This window comes from Phaethon aethereus (assembly GCF_964289735.1).
Source record: "Phaethon aethereus genome assembly, chromosome: 14".
Classification (NCBI taxonomy): Eukaryota; Metazoa; Chordata; class Aves; order Phaethontiformes; family Phaethontidae; genus Phaethon; species Phaethon aethereus.
The window spans coordinates 1,401,661-1,422,227 of record NC_138590.1 but is presented as its reverse complement, the minus strand read 5'-3'; the positions used below and the strand labels follow the sequence as shown (position 1 = coordinate 1,422,227).

At 52.9% G+C, this 20,567-nt stretch overlaps 2 protein-coding genes across 2 annotated transcripts; both read right to left on the bottom strand.

The window, feature by feature from the left end:
- Nucleotides 1-3,015: 3,015 nt before the first annotated feature.
- LOC309410050 (protocadherin gamma-A2-like) lies at nt 3,016-5,550 on the bottom strand (the record flags this gene model as incomplete). Its single annotated transcript, XM_082006367.1, has 1 exon — nt 3,016-5,550. One exon carries the CDS (start codon nt 5,548-5,550, stop codon nt 3,016-3,018), a length of 2,535 nt encoding a protein of 844 aa, XP_081862493.1.
- Nucleotides 5,551-14,357: 8,807 nt separating this feature from the next.
- LOC309409831 (protocadherin gamma-A2-like) lies at nt 14,358-17,304 on the bottom strand. The gene has a single exon (XM_082006063.1). It carries the CDS (start codon nt 17,028-17,030, stop codon nt 14,502-14,504), a length of 2,529 nt encoding a protein of 842 aa, XP_081862189.1. The 5' UTR covers nt 17,031-17,304; the 3' UTR covers nt 14,358-14,501.
- Nucleotides 17,305-20,567: the final 3,263 nt, after the last annotated feature.

The following is a 20,567-nucleotide window of genomic DNA, read 5'->3' as shown; positions in this document are numbered from 1 at the left end:
GCTTCACATTTCAGATTAGGTCAGCTGTAGTAGATCCACAAGAGGAGTATCTAGTTGGAAAAAAGGACACAGGAGGATCACACAGCAGTTTACATCAAAGACCACAGTTCTCCAGGTAATTTCCTTGGACAGAAGAAAAGGAGAATGCACAGAACCACAAAGGTGGGACCCATATAACAAGTAGGAGAAACTGAACCTTTACACATACGTTTCAGACATTTCACACTATACCACAGTGAACTCTTCCACCTGCCCTGTCTCTGTGCAGACAGAATGCTTCAGCGAGCTCAAAGATCATGCAACAGGGAAGCAACTTTGCAGACAGACAACATTGAAAGAACTGTTTCACACACAACATCTCCTTACAGAGAACAAGGGTCACAACACAGATGCATGCATGGAGACTTCTCTGCTCATCACACATCTGAAGAAATGTCAGATGGTCTAAGGGGCACAAGTGATATGCAGCTCAGTTAAAGACTCAGTTGTCAGTATCAGGCCAAAGACACCACCATTTTTCTTCAGCACATGGGCAAATTGGAAGATACGTGCCTCTGCAACCATTAATGCCATGTTTACGTCTACACCCAAGAACTGCCATGTACAGGAAATTCTGTGGCGAACATGACAGTGCTTAAAATGAGTAGTCCCCTTGCACGTGCTTCAGATAACAAGCCCCAAACTCAGAAATTCCTTCATATGAGCACGTATATATATGTGACAAGCAAGAGCATTTCTTCCAGTGATATTTTAGGACACATTGTCAGACATGCAGAGGCCCACCTTTATGTCATGATGACGAGAAAGGCAACAATTTCACTACCTTTCATGGGGAATAGAATGCAGTAGGAAAGCAAAGCGATGAACCCACAAGTCCCGCATCTTGTAGTCCATACACTCAAGAGGTGGACCAAGAGATGTTGCCAGTGAAGACTGAGGCAAAGAAGTCATTGAGTATGTCAGCCTTCTCCTCATCCGAATATAAAAGATTCTAAAGGCCACAAGCAATATGGAGCTCAGTTAAAGACCCTGTCATCGAAGTATTGGCTTCAAGGCACCATCATCCTTCTTCAGCACTTGGGCAAATTGGAAGACACGTTACACTATGACACTAATGCAAAGTTGACATCTGTGCCTAATGAGCACCATTCACAGGAATCATCATGCAACAAGAAAGTAAACTGATGAACCCACAACTTGGCCAGTTGGAGTCCAAGCAACGTGATATCCAAAAATATCTTCAGACTTCAGTCTACTTTCAGAAGACCAGCAAGAGACCCTGGGAATTGACAGTAAACATGCCATGTCTCCACCAGTACCTCCTCACACACAGCACCCCCAAGACTCTCCTCAAACCCCTCACAGTTCGCGTGGTTGTTGCTGATCTTCATCACTTGCAGATAGATTTGTCAATTTTTTCATCTTTTAAAGATTACCAGCTACAATGAGGGCCAACTTCAGATGTGGACAAAGAAACAAGGCAAGAATGGGAAACCTACAGAAGTGTAAGAACCATAGCTTCACATTGCCACTTGTGTCAATTGTAGTAGGTATGCAGAAAAAAGAACGACTTGCTAACAAGTGCTCACACCGGAGCTCACACCATATACCATAGCCACAGTTCCTGAAAGTATTTTCTTTGGATGGTAAAAAAAGGAAAATGCATGGAACCACAGCTCTGGGTCTCATCTAGCAACTAGGACAATTTGTAATTCTACACCTTCCTTTTAGCCATTTCACACTATACCACAGTGAACTCTTCCACCTTCCCTGTGTGTACGGGGATAACTCTTCACCTTGCCGCAAAATCACACAACAGGAAAGCTGCTTCTGCAGATAGATGGACACAACTGATAGAAATGTAGTGCACACAACTTCTCAGAACACCAGCACTGCAACGGAGATTCCTGCAAAGAGATTTTTCTGCTCATGCCATACAGTTTGAAGAAACATGAAAGGTTCTGAACGCCATAAGCAATATGGAGCTCAAATAAATAAGATTTGAGAGCTGACTTCTCACTACGTTTATGTGACAAGCAAAAGCAGTTTTTCCGGTAACATTTTAAGGAAACGCATCGATGAAATTCTTTCTCTTTACAGCTCTAAAGGTGAAAGGCACCTACAGGACAGTTGGACAAATCTTAACAGATGGGATCTTCCATGATGTCATTATCAGAGCAATATGACCACATTTAGCTCATCACAACGACCAAGGCAACCAGGTAACACATGCACAAGGGAAGGCATCATAGCATACTCTTCTTGAGAATGGCACTCTAGGGAAGATAACATAATCCAGGTATACAGCAGGGAATGAATCATCCGTTGGCTCCTCCCAAAGCTCCCACTATGCAATTTGTCATAAGTACCTAATTAACGTGTTAGTTAAGAAGAGAGGACAACCTGCAAACACATGGGAGGAACCTCCCAGGGCTCCCAACACAGCGGCAATAACATGGCTTCTAGCCAAACTTCCTTGGGAAGACAAAACTCACATTACATGGTACTGCAGGTGGACACTCAACAGGGAAAAGAGCAAACTGCAACTCCTGGGTTCTTCAAAAGCCTCACGCACAGTCCCCACGACTCTCGTCTTACCCCCTCCCAATTTGCACTGTGTTCTTTGACCCTTATAGTTTGCAAGACCATGTCACCTAAAGACCAGTCGCTCAGACAAAATATCTGTAACGATATCCCCAAGATCAGGCCATGTTCCTTTACCAGCAAGGAGAGGTGCATTGCTCTGTCACCTTCCCAAGTTCAGAAATGATACACACGCAGTTGCATCGCTTCTACTGCGAGTACATCTAGTTAAACTCTCCTCCCACCACCACAGACAGGAACGAACACTAAGGTAGCCTCAGCTCTCCTGCCTGCCACACCCGCCATAAGGCTGAGGAAAAACTCATCAAAGGCCCGAAATGAGCAACAGCCAATGCCCGAAACCCAGCAAGTACCGAAATATGCCAGAAGCCCGCGCACACGGGGTCTCTGCGCAGGAAGATGTACCTCGCCCTACCGGCATGCGCAGAGGAAAGGCAGCGGAATGGTCAAGCGTCCCGAGAGGCAGGAGAGGCAAGGCGGGAGGGTCTCGCCGGAGGAACTCACCGGGGCAGCGGCGGGGTCCGCGCGAGGGGCGCCGGCAGGCTCCTCCCCGAGCAGCGGCGCGGGCTCGTCGGGCGGCGGCCGGGCCGGGAGGGTGTCGCAGCAGCTGGCGCCCGACAAGCGGAGCTGGCTCTTGCGCGAGTCGGCGGTGAGCGACACCTCGTGCGAGTAGGAGTGCAGGAAGGCGCGGACGCCGTCGATGCCCACGAAGTGCGAGGCCGGCACGCCGCGCAAGGCGCCGCTGCCCGCCGCCAGCAGCTGCGAGCGGCGCCAGCGCCGCAGGCGCAGCGCCAGCAGCAGCAGCAGGAAGGCGAGGAAGAGGCAGGACACGGCCGCCACGGCCACCACCAGCCAGCGCGTCAGGCTGCCGGCCGGCTCGCCCGGCGCCGCCGCCGCTGCGCTGCCCAGCTCCGACAGCAGCTCGGCCACGCTCTCAGCCAGCACCACCGTCAGCGTGGCCGTGGCCGACAGCGCCGGCCGCCCGTGGTCCTTCACCACCACCACCAGGCTCTGCCGCGCCGCGTCGCGGGCCAGCAGGAAGCGCGCCGTGCGCACCTCGCCGCTGTGCAGCCCCACGCGGAACAGCCCCGGCTCCGTCGCCTTGGCCAGCTCGTACGACAGCCACGCGTTCTGCCCCGCGTCCGCGTCCACCGCCACCACCTTGGCCACCAGCGCCCCGGGCTCCGCCGAGCGCGGCGCCAGCTCCACGCCCGCCCAGACCGCGCCCGCGCCCGTCCCCGAGGCCGGCGGCGGGTACAGCACCTGCGGCGCGTTGTCGTTCTCGTCCACGATCACGAGCCGCACCGACACGTTGCTGCTCAGCGCCGGCGCGCCGCCGTCCTCCGCCAGCACCCACAGCCCCAGCTCGTGCACCTCCTCGTAGTCGAAGGAGCGCAGCGCGTACAGCGCGCCCGTCTCCGCCTGCACCGACACGTAGGACGAGAGCGGCGCGCCCCGCACCCGCCCCTCCGACAGCCGGTACCGCACGCGCGCGTTCTGCCCCCAGTCCGCGTCGGCCGCCCGCACCGTCAGCACCAGCGCGCCCGCCGCGTTGTTCTCGGGCAGCCGGGCGCTGTAGCGCGCCTCCGCGAACACCGGCGCGTTGTCGTTCACGTCCAGCACGCGCAGCGCCAGCACCGCGCTGCTGCGCAGCGCCGGCGACCCGCCGTCCGCCGCCCGCACCGTCACGTTGTACTCCGCCACCTCCTCCCGGTCCAGCTCGCTCGCCGTCACCACGCGGTAGTAGTCCTCAAACGACTTCTCCAGCCGGAACGGGAGGCGCTCGGCGACGCTGCACCGCACCTCGCCGTTCGCCCCCGAGTCCCGGTCCTGCACGTGCAGCAGGGCCACCACCGTCCCCGGCGGGGCGTCCTCCGAGATCGCGCTCAGCGCCGACCGCACCGAAATCTCGGGCGCGTTGTCGTTGACGTCTGTCACCGTGATCGCGACTTTCGCCGTGTCGAAAAGCTCTCCTCCGTCTCGTGCCTGCACCTCCAGTTCGTACGAGTCGCCTTCCTCGAAGTCCAGGCTCCGCACCAGCGCGATCGCTCCCGTCTCGGCGTCCAGATCGAAAATCTTCCGAGCTTTCTCTGCGATTTTCTTCAGCGAATATTTGATGTGCCCGTTCATCCCCTCGTCGGCGTCGGTGGCCGTGACGGTGAGGAGGGCGGAGCCCACGGGCACGTCTTCGGGCACACGCAGCCTGTACTCCGCCTGGCCGAACACGGGCGCGTTGTCGTTCGCGTCCAGCACCGCCACGCGGATCCGCGCCGTGCCCGTCCGCGCCGGCTCCCCGCCGTCGCTCGCTCGCAGCACCAGCTCGTGAAACGCCGCCGCCTCCCGGTCCAGCGCCTTCGCCAGCACCAGCTCGGGGCGCTGATCCCCGCCGGGGCCCGCCTGCACGGCCAGCGAGAAGTGCTCGTCGCCGCTCAGCTCGTAGCTCTGCAGCGAATTCGGCCCCGAGTCCGGGTCGTGAGCCTCGGCCAGGGGAAAACGCGACCCCGGGGCTGTCGTCTCGCTCATTCTCTCCTCCAGCTCAATTTCCTTGAAGCTAGGCGCGTTGTCGTTAATGTCTTTGATCTCCACTTCAACTCTGTATACCTGCATTTCCCCCTCTATTATCACCTCACAGCGCAGCACGCATTGCTGCTCACTCTCGCAGAGCTGCTCTCTGTCTATCCTCTCCACCGTCACTAAGTGTCCCGTCTTGCCGTGCAGGGCGAAATACTGCGTCCTACCTTCGGAAACGACGCGGACGCCGCGGTCGCGGAGCGCCGGCAGCTCCAGCCCCAGGTCCTTGGCCACGTCGCCCACGAACGAGCCCTTCGGCATCTCCTCGGGAACCGAGTAGCGCAGCTGCCCCCACGCCGCCTCCCACGCCGCCAGCAGCACGCACCACAGCAGGGCTCGCTCCCGCCGGCCCCAGCGCCTCCCCGCCGCGCACATCGCCGCCGCGGACACGCCGGCCCCGCACCACCGCCGGTAGCTGCCCGCCCGGCCGACTCCCGCTTCGGCTCCCGCTCCCGGGCGCGGCCGCCGGCCCCTCCGCCTCACTGCAGCGCGGCTCCGCACCGCGGGGACGCTCGCAGAGCGCCCGCCCGCCCAGCCAGCCAGCGAGCGAGCGAGCGAGCGAGCCGGGCCGCAGCGGGCGGGGCTGCCTGCAGCGCTCCGGCCTTCCTCTCGCTCCTCCTCGGTCAACAGCGACGCCCGCAGCCTCCTCCCGGCACTGCAGGCACCGAGCGCTGCCCAGCGCTGCCCGCCCTGCCTTTCCCACGGGCGGCTCGCGGGGACGGCACCGTCGACACGGAGGCAGCGCTTCCGCCGGCGCGGATCTCCTGCCTCGGCGTTTCTCCAGCCCAGCTCTTCGTTCATCCCCCAGGCGATCGCGACCGGGAGGAAGGCAGAGGCCTCCCGTGGGCGTGTGCCGGCAAAATGTCTTTGTAATGTTGATATAATCCAGATAGAAACTTCTCTGAATATGACGTGGCGAATATTACGAGTCTTATTCCATTATTGCACAACAGAATCTGCACAGCTTTTGTAGCAGTCGTGCTTGAATGAGTTTTTCCTCACCCTTTCTGCAGATGAAAATTGCGTAATCCAGCCATATTACTTCCCTACATGCCGACCAACAGCACAAGGCAGCAATGAAGATCCTCCCTCAGAAGGAAGACTTGTGATCTCCTGCGTTGGCTTCTCCCTCACCCGTGCTTTTCTTTCACCAAAACAGCATTAACCAACAGGTTTTTGTTCAGCCATCAACCAGGTTCACGTACATCTCTTCAGGAAAAAGCCGTTGTGAAGGAAAAATCCCAAGCATTGAGGGTCAACCCCATTTCCCAACCCCGTGGTGGAGTATCAGCGTATCTCATTCTATACAGTAAGGATCCACGTTCACCTTTAATAACTCTTACTGTTTAATACAACACACATTCCATATACAAAATGCTGCAGCTGAAGCTGAACCATGGTTGATGAACCCAGTATTGCCGCTGCAATGAACAAACGCAAAATGTTGATGTCCAGCAGAGTTTGTTACAACAAAGAGGAACAGAGAGAGAGGTCAGTCCCAGCACCCCACAGCACAGGGATGGCCCTTCACTCTTGACTTTGTTACTTTCCACCTGCACATCAGAGCCTGCTCTCAAGCAGCCTCAATGTCTCCCCTTTCTCCAACTTCCCAATCAGTTCAGATTTTTGGTTATAACTTTACACTCCGCAGTAACTCAGCAGCAGGAAGCAATGGACATTTACTCTCTGCATGAGGAGGTCAATAAAAAAAAATCAGCAAAAAGAACAACATAAAGCAAACTCTTCATATTAAACAAATACAACTCTGGTAAAGGGGATAAAAAAGCAACTGTGATCTGAAATAGAAAACTGTTTTTTAGAAAAATAAGACTTTTTTCTTTTTTTCGTATGCCATGCTATTGCTTAAGCTCTGTAGAAAAAGACAGTTCAGGAACAGTAAAAAAAAAGAGGGAACAAAAAATGAGAAACAACTGCATAAAGAACTCAGAGAAATAATGTCTGGGAAAAACTGGTCAGCCTCACTAGTGCTACCAGTTCTGCAGCAGCCTTCCACCAAAAGATGGCAGGGCACATAACAGAAGCAGAGGAAAAATCTGTAACTTCCCCATGCATGGAGCCACAGGCACCTGTCCTTGGGTAGGCCAACAGCAAAACAACATTAACCAACGGGTTTTTGTTCAGCCATCAGCCAGGTCTGGGTACATCACTTTGGGAAAATTGATCAGGACGGAAAAATCTACCACACCAAGCGTCAACCCCATTTCCTGAGCCTGTCGTGTAGAATCAGTGGATCTCATTTTACATGGTACAGATCCACCTTCACCATTGCTAACACACACCACCGAAGACAGCAAAAGTTTAGCAGACAAAACTTCTCAGCTGAAACTGAACACATGACAAACCAAACCAAGTGGTTCACCACACCTGTACCATTTTATCCAGCACAAGCTGAACGGCAAGAACCTCCCACGCAGCCAACAAGAGAGACAGCTGACAAGGCAGGAAGGGCTGCTTTGCTCTTGCCAAAAACATGGGAGTACAGGATGATTTCATTCGTTCATGGAAAGAGGGATCAGCGCTAATGGCCACAGCAGACCAACAGCCCACTACTGTCAGCATGAGGTTAGGAAAGGCTCAGAGACAAGGACTCTAGAACAAAGCAGCAATGATGATCCTCCCTCAAATGGAGACCAGGGATCTCCTGCATTGGCTTTGCTCTAAGCAGTCCTTCTCTAAGCTGATGCATATTACTTCTACCACATAGGAGAAATGACTTGCTAATGACGATATATGTAAGGTAAAAGAATTTTTCATAGTATGACGTGCAGAATATTACGAGTCTTATCCCATTCATCCAAAAGCACAGTCCCCACAAAGGATCTTTGTAGCAGTCATGCTTGAATGGCATGTACATGGATAGCAAAAGCAAACAGGCTCTGAAATACAAAATGTGAGATTCTCTGCCCACTCCCCCCAATCCTCCAGATAACCCATGTTATCAGCCTCATTGACCTTGCTGTAAATAATTCCATTCATATGGAACACAGTCTAAATGAACTACCCCAACACCACTGACTGAGATTAGACATTTAAAAGCTGGAGAAGATGGGGTCAATCAAGTGAAACAGAGAAACTAAGCCCACTAAGTCCATACAGCTCCCAGGGATGTGGGATTGTTAAGGTACCTGCCATGGGCTCAGGGATTTCTCCCTAGAAGACCTTCCTTGCAACTTGTTCATAAAGTATTCATCTATTTATTGAATTTTTACAGTGGTAGGATGACTTTATCTGTCCCATTAATGCCGCCATTTCTGCAGCAACCTTCCTCCATAAAAGGACAGGGCACTCAGCGGAAGAGGGGAACATTCAGTAGGGAGGAACAACCTGTAACTTCTCCATTCCTGGAGCCACATGCACATTTGCTTTGGGGAACAGCATTAACCAGTGGGTTTGCATCTGGCCCTTCTTCATAGCAGAGATGTTTGAGCCCTTGGCTCATTTTCACGGTCCTTCTTTGGACCTAGTCTAACAGGTCCATGTCTTCCTTGTAGTGTGGGCCTCAGAGCTGCACGCAGTACTCCAGGCAGCGTTCCACGGAATTGGAGTAGAGGGGCAGAAGCTCCTCCCTCAACCTGCTGGCCATGCTACTTGTCATGCAGCTCAGGATATGATTGGCTTTCTGGGCAGCAAGTGTACATTGCCAGCTCATGTCCCATTTGTCACCCAGCATTATCCCCATGTCCTTCTCCGCAGGGCTGCTCTTAATCCAGTCATGTCCCAGTCTGTACTGAAACTGGGGATTGCCCTGACCCAAGTGCAGGGCCTTGCACTTGGCCTTGTTGAACTTCATGAGGTTTGCAAGGGCCCACTTCTCTGGCTTGTCAAAGTCCCTCTGGGTGGCATCCTGTCCCTCTAGTGCATCAACAGCCCCACTCAGCTCAGTGTCATCTGCAAAGTTGCTGAGGATGCACTCAATCCCACTGTCTGTGAAGATACTAAATAGTACTGGTCCCAGTATGGACCCTGGAAGGGCAGCACATGTCACTGGTTTCCAATTGAGCCATTGACCATAACTCTTTGGATGCAGCCAGCCAGCCAGGCAGCTCCTCATCCATCTAACAGTCCATCTGTCAAGCCCATGTCTCTCCAGTTAAGCGGCCAACTTATGGGTCATCAAACTCGTGGCTTAGGGGGAATCTCCTAGAAAGTGTTGTCAGAGAAACTTACCAGGAGCACGTCTTAGTCTTCACTGTAGGTATTGAAATTCAACCCTGAGAGCACCTGCAAGCCATTCATGTAACAAGCTGCAAGATCAGCCCTAAATATTCCTCTGGACTACACAGCAGGGGGGTTCATTTTAAGAAATAGTCATCAGCTCTCAAGAGATTTTATACTATGTGGCCTGCTCATCTCCCACAAACATGAAGCCGTAAGTGTAAACACCTTGTAATGGGCCTTCTTGTCAAGCTAAGTCTTCTGATAAATTACAACAGATTCTCTTATGGCTTCTGCTCCATCTTCCTTATACCTAAATTCTGTCTTATGTGGCTGTAGTAAGTATTTCCTGCAAACTCACAGTCTCAAATGCCAAAGAAATATTGACACATGGGGAAAATGAACCACAACCTCCCAGGAAACAAAGGCCTGAAAGAACGTCTAATCACATCTGGGAAGAAACTCTACATCACAATGTTGCAGTGAAATATAGATGGATAAAGGAGTTTTCACACAGGAATTATGAGGAATGGGTTCTACCTATGCACCATTGTTCTGCGTGCATATCTCTTGTGCAAATACTTTATGCTTGGAGGACTCTCATCGCCTTTCAGGACAGGGAAACCAGCATCACAGCATGAATGGCACAGGCCTTGGCACCAGGCATGAAATCAAACCATTGCTCAACAAAAACCGTGCTGACCCGCCTATTTTCCTAGTTTGAAGCCAGCCTCTCACCCTCCTTGCTCTGCATTCACAGCCTTTACTGGCACAACAGACAATAACCAATATTTTGGCTATGTATTAGTCACAAGCAAAAGAGTGTTTCACTCAGTGAAATTCTGAGAGACCTTTCAATGTTTTAAGGGTTACCAGCCAGAATGAGGCCCAGCTTTAGACCTGGACAACAAACAAGGCAAGGATGGGAAACAGATGGAAGTGAAAGAATCATAGCTTCACATTTCAGATTAGGTCAACTGTAGTAGGTCCACAAGAAGGGTATCTATTTGGTAAAAAGGACATGGGAGGATCACACAGCAATTTACATCAAAGACCAGAGCTGCAGTTCATCAAGTAATTTATTTGGACAGCAAAACAAGGAAAATGCATGGAACCACAACTGTGGGCCTCATATAACCGCTAGGACAAACTGACACTTTAATCCCACCTTTTAGTCATTTCAAATTATACCACAGCAAACATTGTCACCTGCCCTGCCTCTGCACAGACGGAATTTTTCCTGCTGCTGAGACATTATGCACTAGGAAAGCTACCTTTGCAGACAGACACCATTGACAGAAAGCTTGCACGCACAGCTTCTCCCTACTGAGAACAAGGTTCACAACATGGAGGTGTGCCAACAGATTTCCCTGCTGATCACTCTAATTCGAAGAAACATAAAATGTTCTAAAGGGCATAGGCAATGCACAGCTCCGTGTGTCATACACTCGTCATCACTCAGTCATCAAAGTATCAACTCAAAGATACCATCATCCTTCTTCAGCACATGGGCAACTTGGAAGACACATGACTCAAATCTTCATGTGAAGTGTACGTCTATGCTCAATAACTACCACTCACAGGAAACATCACGCAAAGGAAAGCAATCTGATGAACCCACAACTTGGTCAGTTGGAATCTGAGCAGTGGGGAATCCAGCACTGGATAAAATAACTAAGTCACCTTCAGACTCATTTTATGTATTCCAACAATGAACCCTGGGAGTTAACAAAACACATGCCTTGTCTCTACTAGTACCTGCTCAAAGCTTTTTCTCCTCATACCATATAATTTGAAGAAAAACAGAATCATAGAATCATGGAATAGTTTGGGTTGGAAGGGACCTTTTCAGGTCACCTAGTCCCACCCCCCTGCAATGAGCAGGGACATCTTCAACTACATCAGGTTGTTCAGAGCCCAGTCCAACCTGACCTGGAATGTCTCCAGGGATGGGGCATCTACCACCTCTCTGGGCAACCTGTGCCAGGGTTTGACCACTCTCATTGTGAAACATTTCTTCCTTATTTCTAGTCCAACTCTACCCTCTTTCAGTTTATGACCATTACCCCTTGTCCTATAACCACAGGCCCTGCTAAAAACTCTGTCCCCATCGTTCTGATAAGTCCCCTTTAAGTACTGGAAGGCCGCAATAAGATCTCCCCAGAGCCTTCTCTTCTGCAGGCTGAACAACCCCAAGTCTCTCAGCATTCCCTCAGAGCAGAGGTGTCCCAGGCCTCTGATCATTTGGTGGCCTCCTCTGGACCCTCTCAAAGAGGTCCATGTCTTTCCTGTGCTGAAGGCTCCAGAACTGGATGCAGTACTGCAGGTGGGGTCTCACCAGAGCACAGTAGAGGGGCAGAACCACCTCCCTCGACAGTGCTGGCCACGCTGCTTCAGATGCAGCCCAGGATAGGGTTGACCCTCTGGGCTATGAGTGCACATTGCTAGCTCATGTCCAACTTTTCATGCACCACTACCCCCAAGTCCTTCCCAACAAAGCTGTTCTCAATCCCTTCATCCCCCAGCCTGTACTGACACCGGTGGTTGCCGTCACCCAGGTTCAGGACGCTGCACTTGGCCTTATTGGACCTCTTGATGTTCACACGGGCCCATTCCTTGAGCTTCTCCAGGTTCCTCTGAATAGCATCCCGTTCTTCAGGTGAGTCAACTGCACCACTCAGCTTGCTGTCCTCTGCAGACTTGCTGAGAGTGCACTCAATCCCAATATCTATGTCATTGATGAAGATATTAAAGAGTACTGTGTCCCATACAGACCCCTGAGGGACACCACTTGTCACTGATCTCCATCAGGACACTGAGCCGTTGACAACCACTCTCTGCATGCGCCCATCCAGCCAATTCCTTATCCATCAAACAGTCCACCCATCAAATCCATCTCTCTCCAATTTAGAGAGAAGGATATTGTGGGGGACCATGTCAAATGCCTTACACAAGTCCAGATAGACGACATCGGTAGCTCTTCCCTTGTCCACTGATGTAGTCACTCCATCATAGAAGGCCACGAGGTTGGTCATGCAAGACTTGCCCTTGGTGAAGCCATGCTGGCTATCTCGAATCACCTCCCTGTCCTCGATGTGCCTTCGCATAGCTTCTAGGAGGATCTGCTGCATGACCTTCCCAGGCACAGAGGTGAGCCTGACAGGTTGGTAGTTCCCAGGGTTCTCCTTACTATCCTTTTTAAAAATGAGTGCAATGTTTCCCTTCTTCCTGTCTCCAGAGACTTCACCTGACTGCCAGGACTTTCCAATTATCGTGGAGAGTGGCTTTGCAACTATATCAGCCAATTTGCTCAGGTCTCTGGGATGCATCTCATCAGGTCCCACAGACTTATGTATGTACAGGTTCCTCAGGTGGGCTTGAACCTGATCTTCTCTACCCGTGGGAGGGACTGTGTTCCCCAAGTCCCCATCTTGCAGGACATCCACGCGAGAGACGTGGGAAGAAACAGTGCCAGTGAAGACTGAGACAAAGAAGTTGTTGAGCACGTCAGCCTTCTCCTCATCCAAACATAAAAGATTCTAAAGGACATAAGCAATATAGAGCTCAACAAAACAACCCGTCACAGGCAACAGCATCCTTCTTCAGCACATGGGCAAAGTGGAAGACACTTTATACTACGACACTAATGCAAAGTTTACATCTATGTCTAATCACCACCGTTAACAGGAATCATCATGCAACAGGCATTAAACTGATGAACTCACAACTTGGCCATTTGGAATCCCAGCAATATGATAACCCAAAAATAAGACACCATCAGACACATTTTATGTAGTCCCACGAGGAACCCTGGGGATTAACAAAACACATGCCAAGTCTCCACCAGGACCTCCTCACACACAACACCCCCAAGATTCTCCTCAAACCCTTCACAACTCGCATCGTTGTCACTGATCTTCATCACTTGCAGATAGGTCTGTCAGCCTTTTCATCTTTCAATCTTTAAAGATTACCAGAAAAAATGGGGCCAAACCAGTAGGAACACAAAAAAGGCAACATCTAATTAGGACAAACTGAACTTTTACACCTTCCTTTTAGCCATTTCACACTATACCACAGCGAACTCTTCCACCTGCTCTGTCTCTGTACAGGCAGAACTCTTCACCCTGCCCCAGTATCATACAACAGGAAAGTTGCCTCTGCAGACAGATGGACAGGCACCATTGACAGAAATGCTGTGCGCACAACTTCTCAGAATCCTAGCACTGCAATGGGGATGCCTGCAAAGAGATTTTTCTGCTCATGCGATATAATTTGAAGAAACGTGAAAGGTTCTAAAGGCCATAAGCAATATGCAGCTCAATTAAGTAATATTTGATATTGGACTTCTCACCATGTGCATCTGACAAGCAAAAGCATTTCTTCTAGTGTCATTTTAAGGAAACATCTATGAAATGCTATCTCATTCCAACTGTAACGATTAAAGGCACCTACAGGACATACAGACAAATGTAACAGATGTGATCTTCCACACATTATCAGAGAAAAATACCCACCTTTAGCTCACCACAAGGATCAAGGGAAGCAGTTAACACGTGCAAAACGGTAGGGATCATAGCATACTCTTCATGAGAATGGCACTCTACATAACCTTGGTTGGCTCCTCCCAAATGCCCAATCTGCAATTTGTCATAAGTACATAATTAAGCTGTTAGTTATGAAGTGACGACAACTTGCAAACACACGGGAAGAACCTCCCAGGACTCCCAGCACAGTGGCAATAACATGGCTTCTAGCCAAACTTCTTTGGGAAGAAGAAACTCACATTACATGATACTGCAGGTGACACTCAACAGGGAAAAGAACAAACCATCTCTCTTGGGTTCAACAGCCCCTTTACCAGGAAGGAGAGGTGCATTGCTCTGCCACCGACCTCAGAAATGATAGACACGCAGTTGCACCGGTTCTACTGCGTGTACATCTAGTTCAACTCTCCTCCCACCACCACAGACAGCAACGAACTCTAGGATAGCCTCAGCTCTCCTGCCTGCCACACCCGCCATAAGGCTGAGGAAAAACCCAGCAAAGGCCCGAAATGAGCAACAGCCAATGCCCGAAACCCAGCAAGTACCCAAATACGGCGGAGGCCCGCGCACACGGGGTCTCTGCGCAGGAAGCTGTGCCTCGCCCTACCGGCATGCGCAGAGGAAAGGCAGCGGAAGGGCCAAGCGTCCCGAGAGGCAGGAGAGGCAAGGCGGGAGGGTCTCGCCGGAGGAACTCACCGGGGCAGCGGCGGGGTCCGCGCGGGGGGCGCCGGCAGGCTCCTCCCCGAGCAGCGGCGCGGGCTCGTCGGGCGGCGGCCGGGCCGGGAGGGTGTCGCAGCAGCTGGCGCCCGACAAGCGGAGCTGGCTCTTGCGCGAGTCGGCGGTGAGCGACACCTCGTGCGAGTAGGAGTGCAGGAAGGCGCGGACGCCGTCGATGCCCACGAAGTGCGAGGCCGGCACGCCGCGCAAGGCGCCGCTGCCCGCCGCCAGCAGCTGCGAGCGGCGCCAGCGCCGCAGGCGCAGCGCCAGCAGCAGCAGCAGGAAGGCGAGGAAGAGGCAGGACACGGCCGCCACGGCCACCACCAGCCAGCGCGTCAGGCTGCCGGCCGGCTCGCCCGGCGCCGCCGCCGCCGCGCTGCCCAGCTCCGACAGCAGCTCGGCCACGCTCTCGGCCAGCACCACCGTCAGCGTGGCCGTGGCCGACAGCGCCGGCCGCCCGTGGTCCTTCACCACCACCACCAGGCTCTGCCGCGCCGCGTCGCGGGCCAGCGGGAAGCGCGCCGTGCGCACCTCGCCGCTGTGCAGCCCCACGCGGAACAGCCCCGGCTCCGTCGCCTTGGCCAGCTCGTACGACAGCCACGCGTTCTGCCCCGCGTCCGCGTCCACCGCCACCACCTTGGCCACCAGCGCCCCGGGCTCCGCCGAGCGCGGCGCCAGCTCCACGCCCGCCCAGAACGCGCCCGTCCCCGAGGCCGGCGGCGGGTACAGCACCTGCGGCGCGTTGTCGTTCTCGTCCACGATCACGAGCCGCACCGACACGTTGCTGCTCAGCGCCGGCGCGCCGCCGTCCTCCGCCCGCACCCACAGCCCCAGCTCGCGCACCTCCTCGTAGTCGAAGGAGCGCAGCGCGTACAGCGCGCCCGTCTCCGCCTGCACCGACACGTAGGACGAGAGCGGCGCGCCCCGCACCCGCCCCTCCGACAGCCGGTACCGCACGCGCGCGTTCTGCCCCCAGTCCGCGTCGGCCGCCCGCACCGTCAGCACCAGCGCGCCCGCCGCGTTGTTCTCGGGCAGCCGGGCGCTGTAGCGCGCCTCCGCGAACACCGGCGCGTTGTCGTTCACGTCCAGCACGCGCAGCGCCAGCACCGCGCTGCTGCGCAGCGCCGGCGACCCGCCGTCCGCCGCCCGCACCGTCACGTTGTACTCCGCCACCTCCTCCCGGTCCAGCTCGCTCGCCGTCACCACGCGGTAGTAGTCCTCAAACGACTTCTCCAGCCGGAACGGGAGGCGCTCGGCGACGCTACACCGCACCTCGCCGTTCGCCCCCGAGTCCCGGTCCTGCACGTGCAGCAGGGCCACCACCGTCCCCGGCGGGGCGTCCTCCGAGATCGCGCTCAGCGCCGACCGCACCGAAATCTCGGGCGCGTTGTCGTTGACGTCTGTCACCGTAATCGCGACTTTCGCCGTGTCGAAAAGGCCGCCGCCGTCATGTGCCTGCACCTCCAGTTCATGTGAGGAGATTTCCTCAAAGTCCAAATTGTCCTTAACGGTTATTTCTCCTATTTCAGCGTCCAGGTAAAAAAATTCAGATGCCCGGTCTGAAAGTTTATGTAAACTGTATTTGACGTTCCCGTTCATTCCCTCATCGGCGTCGGTGGCCGTGACGGTGAGGAGGGCGGAGCCCACGGGCACGTCCTCGGGCACACGCAGCGTGTACTCCGCCTGGCCGAACACGGGCGCGTTGTCGTTCGCGTCCAGCACCGCCACGCGGATCCGCGCCGTGCCCGTCCGCGCCGGCTCTCCGCCGTCGCTCGCTCGCAGCACCAGCTCGTGAAACGCCGCCGCCTCCCGGTCCAGCGCCTTCGCCAGCACCAGCTCGGGGCGCTGATCCCCGCCGGGGCCCGCCTGCACGGCCAGGGAGAAGTGCTCGTCGCCGCTCAGCTCGTAGCTCTGCAGCGAATTCGGCCCAGAGTCCGGGTCGTGAGCCTCGGCCAGGGGAAACCGCGACCCCGGGGCTGTCGTCTCGCTCATTCTCAGCTCCGTTTCTGCCTCTCGGAAGCCGGGTACGTTGTCGTTAATGTCTTTGATCTCCACTTCGATTTCGTAAACCTCCATTTCCCCCTCCACTATCACCTCACAGCGCAGCACGCATTTCTCCACCAGCCGGCACAGCTGCTCTCTGTCTATCCTCTCCACCGTCACTAAGTGTCCCGTCTTGCCGTGCAGAGCGAAATACTGCGTCCTACCTCTGGCTATGATGCGGACGCCGCGGTCACGGAGCGCGGGCAGCTCCAGCCCCAGGTCCTTGGCCACGTCGCCCACGAACGAGCCCTTCGGCATCTCCTCGGGAACCGAGTAGCGCAGCTGCCCCCACGCCGCCTCCCACGCCGCCAGCAGCACGCACCACAGCAGGGCTCGCTCCCGCCGGCCCCAGCGCCTCCCCGCCGCGCACATCGCCGCCGCGGACACGCCGGCGCCGCACCACCGCCGGCAGCTGCCCGCCGGGCCGCCTCTCGCTTCGGCTCCCGCTCCCGGGCGCGGCCGCCGGCCCCTCCGCCTCGCTGCAGCGCGGCTCCGCACCGCGGGGACGCTCGCAGAGCACCCGCCCGCCCAGCCAGCCAGCGAGCGAGCGAGCCGGGCCGCAGCGGGCGGGGCTGCCTGCAGCGCTCCGGCCTTCCTCTCGCTCCTCCTCGGTCAACAGCGGCGCCCGCAGCCTCCTCCCGGCACTGCAGGCACCGAGCGCTGCCCAGCGCTGCCCGCCCTGCCTTTCCCACGGGCAGCTCGCGGGGACGGCACCGTCGACACGGAGGCAGCGCTTACGCCCGGTGCGGATCTCCCGCCACGGCTTTTCTCTAGCCCAGCTCTTCGTTCATCCTCCAAGCGATCGGGACCAGGAGGAAGACAGAGGCTTCTCGTAGGCGTGGTACTACTTCTGCGCTTGCAAATCGTGTTTGTAATGCTTATATCATGTAGACAGATCGCTCTCTGAATATGACGTGCCGAATATTACGAGTCTTATTCCAGTAGTCCACAAGCTGAATCTTCAGAGCTTCTGTAGCAGTCGCGGTTGAAGGAGTTTTCCCTCACTCTTTCTGCAGCTTAAAATACAGCCACATTACTTCCCCAAATCCTGACCAACAGCACAAGGCAGCAATGAAGATCCTTCCTGAAAAGGAGACTGCTAATCTGCTGCATTGGCTTTTCTCTAACCCGTACTTTTCTTTCACCATGCAAAATCATCTTCCTTTCACTATCTTTCTTTTTCATCAAGGTGATCACAAGGAGGAAATCAGAGGCCTCCCATGGGCGTGGTAGTTCTACCGCATGGGGAAATGTCTTTGTAATGTTGGTATAATACAGATAGAAAGTTCTCTGAATATGACATGTAAAATATTGCAACCTTTATTCTACTCGTCAGAAAGCACAATCTGCACCACTACCTGCACAGCTTTTGTAGCAGTCACACTTGAATGAGTTTTCCATCACCCTTTCTGCAGATCACAAAAACCTCATCCTGGAATGCCACCAGCCACATTAATTTCCCAAACACGAATCAATAGCACAAGGCAGCAAGGAAGATCCACCCACAAAAGGAGTCCTCCTCATGGAGTGCCCTTCACTCTTGACTTTGTTACTTTTCATCTGCACATCGGAGTCTGCTCACAATAAGCCTCCATTTCTCCCCCTTTCCAACAACCACCTTGGAAGGAATTTTTTATAGTCTGACACTACACTAAGTGCTTACAATTAGTCCTTAGTGCTCCAGTCTTGAGTTACTTGGCAGCAGGCAGTGACACACATGCACTCTCTGCTCGGGGGTCCATTAGAAAAACAGAACAGCTAGCGTATAGCACACACTTAGTCTTCAATGCTGTCAAGCAGGACAAACTACAAGATTGCAGAAACGTGTATAGAGAAAGTAGATTTTCTTGTTTTGAACCCATTCTATGCCTCTGTACAAAAGGCAGATGAGGAACGGCAAACAAGAGTGAACTACCACTCAGGATGGAACAAAAAAGGAACAACAGGTGCACAAAGAAAACAAAGAAATCATGCTCAGAAGACATTAACCGATCCCACTAATGCTGCGATTTCTGCAGCAGCCTTCTGCATCATCAAGCACCAAGCCCATGTCCCGACCGCGTCGTGTAGAATCAGCAGATATCAGTTTACCCTGTGAAGATCCGCCTTCGTCGTTACTAACACACACCATTGAAGACAGCACAAGTTTGGCAGGCAAAGCTTCTCAGCTTAAGCTGAACACATGACAAGCCAAAACAAGAAGTTCACTACATCCGTACCATTTTATCCAGTACAAGATGAATGGCAAGAACCTCTCACTGATCTTACTCATGCAACAGCTCATGAGGACAGAAGCACAGTCCTGACCATGTATTTTTGTAGCAGTCATGCTTGACCAAAGTGGAAAGAGGACAGTGAATGAGAAGGGCTCACGGAGAACAGACTGGTGTGTGTTGGGGTCTGCGGGTGGCGCTCCCACACCAGCACTGCTGCTCAGCCTCCGTTTCCCGCAGGGCTTCCTCAAGTACGTCGCGTTTGTAAAAAGCCATCAGCAAGAGAAATCCCAATCATCGAGCATCAACCCACTTTTCCCGACCCCGATCTTGTTCTACACAGTAAGGATCTGCATTTGTCGTTAATAACTCATACCATTTTAAAGAACGCATGTTCCATAGACGAAATTGTTCAGCTGAAGTTGAACCAATGTTGATAAACAAAGAATTGCTGCTGCAATGAACAAACGCAAAACGTTGACATTCAGCATTAGCAGAGCTCATTACATCTAAGACGAACAGAGTGATCAGTCCCAACACCTGGCAGCACAGGAATGACCCGTCACTCGTCACTTTGTTACCTTTAATCTGCACATCGGAGCCTGCTCTCAACAGCCTCAATTTTTGCCCCTTCTCCAACTCCCCAATCGCTTCAGAATTTTTGGTTATAACCTTACATTCTGCAGTAACTCAGCAGCAGGCAGCAATGGAGATGCAGTCACTGTCAAGTAGCTCATTAAAAAAAAAAAAACCCACAAAACCCCACACAAAAATCCAGCATAAAGCAAACTCTTCACATAAAACAAAGTACAACTCTTTGGGAAAAGAGGATACAGAAAGCAAACATGCTCTAAAACAGAAAATTTGACTTTTTTTTTTTGAGATACCATTCTACAGCTCAAGCTCTGTAACAGGAACAGTAAAAAAAGAGGGAACAAAAAATGAGGAACAACTGTAGAAAGAACTCAGAAGAATAATGCCTGGTAAAAACTAGTCAGCCTCACTACTGCTACCAGTTCTGCAGCAAGCCTTCCACCAAAAGATATTGCGGCACACGGCAGATGTGGAAGAACAACCTGTAACTTCTCCACTGATGGCGTCACATTCACTTTCCTTTGGGAGGCCAACACTGAAACAGCATTAACTAAGCGAATTTTGTTCAGCCATCAACTATGTCTCAAGTATACCGCTTTGGCAAAACGCGATCAAGAGGGAAAAATCCCAAGCATCGAGTGTTAACCCCATTTCCTGACCCCGTTGTGTAGAATCAGCGGATCGCATTTTACACAGTACGGATCCACTTTCGCTGTTACTAACATGCACCACTGAAGACAGCCCTAGTTTGGCAGACAAAACTTCTCAGCTTGTTGTCTTCAATTTGCTATTATGTGTCAAATGAACTTTGAATGGGCCAGTCATGTAGCCTTGAGAATGTTTTGGGAAAATGTCAAGGATGATTAGTAGAGGGATTTATAATTAAGAGCCTCGTCCTTGAAAATGAAACATCCTAAAGAAGATTTAGACAAGGAGATATATCATATATACCTAGATTATCTTGTATCCTGCTGGCTTTTATATTGTATAATTAGCATTTGGCAAAAATAATGGCTACTATGTAAAATACTGTAACCAAATAGCTACATGAAAATGTCCAATGAGTTAAACAGCGGTAAGGAATTATATAAATTGTATGAAC